The sequence below is a fragment of the Paralichthys olivaceus genome, chromosome 12 (genome assembly GCF_024713975.1).
Source record: "Paralichthys olivaceus isolate ysfri-2021 chromosome 12, ASM2471397v2, whole genome shotgun sequence".
Lineage (NCBI taxonomy): Eukaryota > Metazoa > Chordata > Actinopteri > Pleuronectiformes > Paralichthyidae > Paralichthys > Paralichthys olivaceus.
The window spans coordinates 3,494,699-3,502,799 of NC_091104.1; the positions used below are offsets into that span (position 1 = coordinate 3,494,699).

At 43.8% G+C, this 8,101-nt stretch overlaps 1 protein-coding gene across 1 annotated transcript; it reads right to left on the reverse strand.

Annotated features, from left to right (window-relative positions):
• Positions 1–235: 235 nt before the first annotated feature.
• Positions 236–2,847, reverse strand: LOC109646248 (nuclear factor 7, brain-like). Its single transcript, XM_069535579.1, has 2 exons — positions 2,700–2,847; positions 236–2,612 (listed from the first exon to the last, which is right to left on the reverse strand). The coding sequence occupies exon 2, from the start codon at positions 2,593–2,595 to the stop codon at positions 1,207–1,209; it is 1,389 nt and encodes a 462-aa protein (XP_069391680.1). The 5' UTR covers positions 2,596–2,612; positions 2,700–2,847; the 3' UTR covers positions 236–1,206.
• Between the last annotated feature and the right edge of the window lie 5,254 nt (positions 2,848–8,101).

Here is an 8,101-nt window from a genome sequence, read left to right on the forward strand (position 1 = left end):
GGAAACGTCATGATTGACAGCTGGTCAGGCTGTGGGCGGGACCTTGCAGGTGCATCCACTGGCTCCAAATGACGTCACGTCACTCGCCGTGGTTTCACGGTCCAGTCATTACATCATTTGACCAATCAGGAGTCAGTGTCAGCTGTCAATCATGACGTCAACAGGCCCCTCCCATAGCGCTTTGACAAATTAGTTTCTGTGGATTATTACGAGTGCGTGGAAAAAAAACAATTGATTCTGAGAACGTAACCCATGACTTTTATTGTGAAAAGGCTTTCATCCAGCTCGGGTGGTGGTTTTATAATGTTTACATTTGATGGAAGTTATTCAGAGACAGAGAAAAAGAAAATCTGAAAAACAGCTTCACCTGAATCTGTGTGTGTGTGTGTGTGTGTGTGTGTGTGTGTGTGTGTGTGTGTGTGTGTGTGTGTTTAATTACAGCAACTCTCCTCGGTCCACGTCTGCAGCTTGTTGTTTAATTGGTGCTGGAGGCTCAGCTCGTTAACTCTGCTCTCATCTGCCTCCCAAACAACATCACGCCAATTACTACTGCTCGCTCGCCCCCACTCTCTCTCTCTCTCCTCGTGAAATCTTATTTTGTCATGTATGTGCTTCACTCTCATGAACAAAATTAAATATTCACTGTTTCCACATCAGCTCAGGTTTGCTTGGTAATGTGTGTGTGAGTGAAGTAAAAAGTTTGACATCGTCAAATGATTGTACATTTAAAAAAAGTAATAATTAATTAATAAACGTATATAACTCTATATAAAAGTGTTGAATCCTATTTAATGACAGATAATGTTAGATTTACATTTGAAATCACATGTTCATACATGTTGGATTATTTCACATGTGAACAGACTTTATGTCATTCAACATGAATCATGTCTCATGTCTGAGTTTTAATAAAGTTTGTTGAATGTGAACAATGATCAGCTGTTATTGATGAATGTGTTTTGATGTGGATCTTCATCAGTTTGCTCGTCTTCATGGATCCACACAAAATCTAAATGATCACAAACATTTTCCATGAAAATAAAAAAACAAACCAAAGAGAAAGATCAGAAAATAATGAACTCTCTTTACACACGTGGAAAAGTCGACAGTAGAAATAAAAATGAGTGAGAAGTAAAAGCAGAAATAAACGAAGCTTTAGAAAAACGAGTTGAACAGTTAAATTCAACAACATGACAAATCAAATCTTTATCTGTAACTGCTCTGATCCACAGACACATTCACAGGTAACAGCTTCAGTGAGGACGGATCTACAGTGTTAAAGTATGGAAACATCTTCTGAGTGAAAGTGTCTCTGAAGGTGTGAATGTGTTCGTTAGTATCAAGATCAGAGAACGACACTTCTCCTCTGTTCCAGTCCAGTTTCACTCTGATCCTCTGGATCTTCTCCACATGGAGAACAGATAATGCTGATGATGACACTGCTAAGTATTTACCTTCATAGAACCGTATTCTCCATAATCCAGACCGATTGTCTCCCTTCCTCTGGACAGACTCTGCTAACACACCCAGTGTCCATCTTGTACTGTCTCCAACCAGGACGTCCCAGCTGTGAGTCCCTGAGTTAAAACCCTCAGATCCCAGGACTGAGTGGTAATAATCAAACCTCTCTGGATTGTCAGGAAGCTTCTGTCTCTCTCCTTGTCTCAAACTGATCAGATCTTCAGACAGGACGAGTCCTGGATGAGCAGAGTTTGGGTCCAGAACCACAGGACTGTAGGAGACCACGTCCTTCATCTTGTTCCAGATGTTGAAGCTCAGGTTGCCCAGATGTTTGGCCTCATCTATCAGAGCTCCTGAGGCCAGCTGTGGATCCTCCAGCAGGGGGCGCTGCTGGACTCGTTCCACCGCAGCCTTGTAGTTGAGCAGGAACGAGACGTCTTCAGCTCTCAGCTCGTCCTCTGTGGTTGTGATTGTGTCTGAAAGAGCCGTTATGTCTCTGCTCAGAGCCTCAATCTTCTCCTTCATCACCCGACTCTTCTGCTCCTCTTCCTCCCTCAGTGCAGCCATCCTGGCCTCCTCTTCCTCCTCCAGAAACTGGTGAAGCTTTTTAAACTGCTCCTTGATCTGCGTCTCTGTGCGTCCGGCCTGGACCTGAATGTGTCCTGCTGTTTGTTCAAACTCTTCTTGAACACGTTGAAAACACTTTAACTTCCTCTTCAGGGGCTCCAGAGTTTCCTGAAGCTGCTTCTTGTGTTGTTGTGCAGCTTCATCGATGGGTCTGAATCTGTGGTCGGTGTGTTTTTCTGAATCTCTGCAGATGACACACACTGGCTGCTGATGGTCCAGACAGAAGAGTCTGAGTTTCTCTGAGTGCAGACTGCAGAGAGCATGTGAAGAGCTCTGATCTCTCTCCTGTGAGAAGGTCTCACACAGGTTCTTTAACACCAGGTTCAGAGATGGTTCTGATTTTGAAGATCTTCTCTTACAAAGTGGACAGTCTTTTACTTCTTTGTCTTTCCACCAGCTCTTCACACAGTCTTTACAGAAGCTGTGGCTACATGACAGAATGACAGGATCTCTGAAGACATCATGGCAGACGGGACAGCAGAGACCCTCTTCTAATCTGGAAGCCATTGAGTCTCCAGGTGAAGCTGAAAACAGACAGTACAGTCAGTCACAGCTCCTCCAGCTTCACTGAGTTTACTTTCACTTTGAGTCGAGGTGTTTGTTAAACTCACGGTCAGTGTGTGGAGCGTCGGCAGGTTGTAGGTTTCCTCTTGTCACCTGTAGCTGGACTCACTCAGAGGACGTTTGGTTTGGTTTGGACGGTGAATGTGATCGTCTGGTTTTCGTCCTGCGTCTCTTCAGTGACGAACAGATGTTTCCTGGTTCGTCTCAGACGTGTCAGGAGAGGGTGGAGCTCGAGAGGCTGGATGATAAAACCTGTAAAACCTGAAACAAATGAACAACCAGCTCTGCTTCCAGTAAGAACTACATGCACCACCCTTATGGACGGCACTTTAACACTTGAACTCTTAACTGTGCCAGATTAGATCAACGGTTCATGTGCAATACATTCACTGCACATATTCTCACTGTCTTTACACTGTAGACATGAGTTTCATTACATTCATGTGTTTCTATATGTGATTATTCCTCACACTTAAGTATTGCATGTTACTTATTACTTGCTGATGTCTTTTGACTCTTGCTGCTGTAATACTGCAAATGCCCCCATTGTGGGACTAATGAAGGATTATCTTATCTTAACTTATCTTATCTTAACTTATCTTATCTTATCTTAACTTATCTTAACTTATCTTATCTTAACTTATCTTATCTTAACTTACCTTATCTTATCTTAACTTATCTTAACTTATCTAATCTTAACTTAACTTATTTACTAAACTTACTAAACTTACTTTGAAGCACTGCGCTGATCAGCTGTCTCCAGTGTTCACAGACATTTTCAACTCCTCACTGGAGACATGCCATGTGCCAGCCTGTTTCAAGTCCTCAACAATCATTCCTGTCCCCAAGAAGCCAAGGACCACAGACCTTAACGATTTCAGACCCGTCGCCCTGACCTCTGTGGTTATGAAGTCCTTTGAGCACCTTGTGCTTCACACCTGAAAGACATCACCGACCCCCTCCTGGACCCCTGCAGTTTGCCTACAGAGCCAACAGGTCAGTAGACGATGCAGTCAACTTGGCCCTCCACTACATCCTCCAGCACCGGGGGCCTCATTTATCAACCGTGCGTACGTGCAGATGTGTGCGTAATGAGTGCGTAAGAACATTCCCATGCAAAGTATGGAATTTTATCAACTTGTACCTGTGCTTAGGAACGTGCGTAAATTTAAGCACAGCTCTGACCATGCGTACACACAAAATCTAGTGGTACAGTAGAACAGTAGAACTACAAATAGATACCATTAAAGGAGTCACGGTGTTCAGCAATCTCAAACTTCCCACATGTTCCCTGTTTCCTCTAATTAATAAAAAATCTCAATAAGTAATTTAGCAGATATTTTGAATGATTGGTGTGACAAGCTATAAAAGACAGCTGTGACAGGACAACCTAAACAGAAAACTTGAAATACAAGCATGGCTTATCTTGCTCTATTGGAGGATTTGGAGAACCGTGCACTCCGCAGGGAGCGTGTTTTCAAAAAGCGTGCTGATCTGTTCAGTGAGAACACAGAGTGGCTTCTCAGCCGGTACCGCTTCCCCAAAAATATATTAATGGATTTATGCCGTGATTTACAACCCATGTTGGAGCAAGAGACAAAATGCACCAAAGCCATCCCAGTGCACATCCAGCTCCTGTCCACCCTGGGATTTTTGGCCACTGGAACATTTCAACGAGAGATTGGAGACATATGCGGCATTTCGCAGCCGACACTAAGCAGAATCATGCCGGCAGTGTTGGATGCAATAATTTCTCTGGCCCCAACTTACATCCAGTTCCCATACAGACATCACCAACAAGCCGAAATTAAACGAGGATTTTACACCATCGCCGGATTCCCAAACATAATTGGAGCCATAGATTGCACCCACATAGCAATAAAAGCACCAACACAAAATATATTCAGTTACGTAAACAGGAAAGGGTTTCATTCAATCAATGCACAAATAATCTGCGATGCAACTATGTCTCTGTTAAACGTTGTTGCCCGGTGGCCTGGAGGAACGCACGACTCATTCATTCTGCAGAACAGCTCTGTGGGTGTGCACCTCCAAGCAGGAGCTGTTGAGGATGGCTGGCTTATTAGTGAGTGTTACAACATTTCAAAAATTATTTTCTGGGCTTCGTATGGTTTATTAAAACATCTCTATAGGTGATCGGGGATATCCATCAAAGCCGTGGCTGATGACCCCCGTAACCAACCCGAGGACCCTGCAGGAGCAGCACTACAACCGGGCCCATGCGCGCTCAAGAACAGTAGTTGAACGCGCAATAGGCCTGCTAAAAGGCCGATGGCTGCGCTTGTCCAGCGCGGGGGGGACACTTCAATATAAACCTGAAAAAGTCTGCCACATCATCTTGGCTTGCTGTGTGCTGCATAATTTAGCCATCAGACAAGGCGTCCCTCTGCAGGAACCCCCCAGAGCAGACGAGCCCATGCCCAACGCAGAGCCTTTCCCACCCCCCAATGCTGCTGCCATTCAAACAAGAGAGAGGATCATACAGAGATTTTAGGTAAGCCTGCCTGTTAGCCGATCTTTGAAAAGTGAGAAATTAAAAATCGAAAGCGTGCGTTGGAAAATAATCTCAACATCATTCAACATTTTAAAGTTTATTTATTGAACATTTGCAATGCACTTGCAGCAATTTGTTTCAATGAGTCATTTACTTCCAGTAACGTATTTGTGATGTTTGTCAGCTGATCCTTTATTTCATTTATGGAATTGGTGGTGTCTTGTTGATTTTGTAGCACTGCCTCCGTCAGCACTCTCGCCCCCCCAGGAGGCACCGAATGGGTTCTGGATGGCCCCGGCTGGTCCTGTTCTTCCGACTCCCCCAGCTCCTCTACCGCCTCCGGCTCCTGAGGGCAGGCGGGACTGGCTTGAGTTTCTGAGTTATTGAAGAAACATCACATTATTGTCACGTTTGGTTTATTTCAAATTCACAAGTTAAACTGTCTAAATGTAAAGTGCCTTGAGATATTGTAAATTATGAATTGGCGCTATATAAATAAAATTGAATTGAATTGAATTAAATAAATATTTATGAAACACCTCAGTCCAGCTTTTTATTTTACCTGCAGTATGACTGGTTGATGGTACAGCTTGTTGTGATGGGAGAGTATCTGTATCTCCATCAGGAATAACGCCACAAAGAGCTGTGTCGCCGATGATGCTGGCAATACGGGTGTCCATGGGTGATAGCTGGGTTGTTGATTGTCCTTCTCCAGTTGCAGATATTGCTTGTCTGTGGGCTGTGACGCGTGTTTTGGCTCTAATTTTATTATCAAACCATTTTTTTTTTTTTTTCCGAGAGTGATCTTCCCTCTGACCCAACGGAATTCACAGCAGTCGTAACTTTCTCCCATGTAGCAATTTTTCTTTTGTTGGTCACACCTGCATTAAGTGTTCCAAATAATATTTTTGGGTTAGTTTCCACTTCTCCCACAAGTACCTCAATCTCGGTGTCCGAGAAATTCCTCTTCTTCGCCCTCGTTGCCATGATTTCGGTGAGGGGGAAAAAATCCATTCACGCGTTATTAAAGGGAGTGTTGCTGCCATATATGGTCAATTGGAGGCGTTTCTGAATGCAAATGACCCTAACCATGCACAAGCATGGTGGTTAAGAACGGGTGGGATTTATCATCACTGATTACTTACAAGTGTGCGTACGACCGGTGTCAGCACGTTTGATAATTGCAGATTTTTTTGTACTTACACACATTCTAAGTTTCATTCGTACGACAGAATTTAGAACCTTTTCTACGCACGGTTGATAAATGAGGCCCCTGGACTCTGCTCGAACCTACGCCAGGATCCTGTTTGTGGATTTCAGCTCTGCTTTCAACAACATCATCCCAGCTCTGCACCAGGAGAAGCTCTCCCTGCTGAGTGTGCCTGACTCCACCTGCAGGTGGATCACTGACTTCCTGTCTGACAGGAAGCAGCGTGTGAAGCTGTGTTCTTTCTCCTCTGCTCTTCTCCCTGTACACAAACAGCTGCTCCTCCAGCCACCAGTCTGTCAAGTTCTGAAGTTCGTGGACGACACCACTCTCATTGGTCTCATCTCTGATGGTGGAGATGGTTGTGGACTACAGGAAGAACTCAGCCTCACCTGCCCAGTCTTTCCGCTTCCTGGGAACTATCATCTCCAGGACCTCAAGCTGAACATCAGCCTCCTCATCAAGAAAGCTCAGCAGAGGATGTACTGCCAAAAACAATGATGGTGCACTTCTACACAGCCATCGTTGAGTCCATCCTCACATCCTCCATCACCATCTGGTACGCTGCTGCCACTGCCAAGGACCAGAGCAGACTGCAGCGTGTCATTCGGTCTGCAGAGAAGGTGATTGGCTGCAATCTACCGTCGCTCCAGCACCGGTACACCTCCAGGACTCTGAAGCGTGCAGGAAAGATGGTGGCTGACCCCTCCCACCCCGGTCACAAACTCTATGAGACCCTCCCTCTGGCAGGAGGCTGCGGTCCATCAGGACCAAAACCTCACGCCACAAGAACAGTTTTTCTCATCCGCTACTAGTCTCATCAACACGGCCCTGACACTCCTTCACACTCCACCTCTGCCTCCATATGTCACATTGACACTGCATTCACACTCTGCGTTACATTAACGCTCAGCTTTATACTCTGCATACTGTGAACACTATAATTACTCAGCTGTACTGCTCTTCTTATTTCTTTTTTTTACCTTCAAAAAACATACTGTGTATATATTTTTATACTTATATTGTTAAATTTTAATACTTGATTTTTTATCTTGGTATATTTAGAGATGTCTGACATGCACCAACAACACCAAAACAAATTCCATGTATGTGCAAACTTACTTGGCAATAAAAGCTTTTCTGATTCTTATCTTATCTTATCTTATCTTATCTCATCTTAACTTAACTTATCTTAACTTATCTTATCTTAACTTATCTTATCTTATCTTATCTTAACTTATCTTATCTTAACTTATCTCATCTTAACTTAACTTATCTTAACTTATCTTATCTGATCTGATCTTATTGATGACTCAGCATGAACTTTATCATGTGATGAATCGTGTGTCGGCCATGACCCTCACTTTTGAGAATGTTAGCTAACAAGGCTAATGCTAACGGAGCTAACGCTACACTCGGTGACGACACAACTAGGGAGGAGCGGTCAGAAACAAGATGGCTGCAGACTGTGGTCACTCTACTACTGAACGTTTGTGTGTCACAGCAGCAGGAGACGTTTCAACATGAAGCAGAACATGAACAGGACCACATTAGATTATGTTTGTGAAAAACAGGAGTCGATGCACATTCAGCATTTAGGAGGAATTGAAATGTTGAAGCTGAACTAAACCTCTGTTGGTTTGTTGTTGAGGAATGAAAACACTTTGACACACACAATCATTTTGGCTTCATATTTACATTTCAAGTTCAAAAAGGTCCAAACTCTG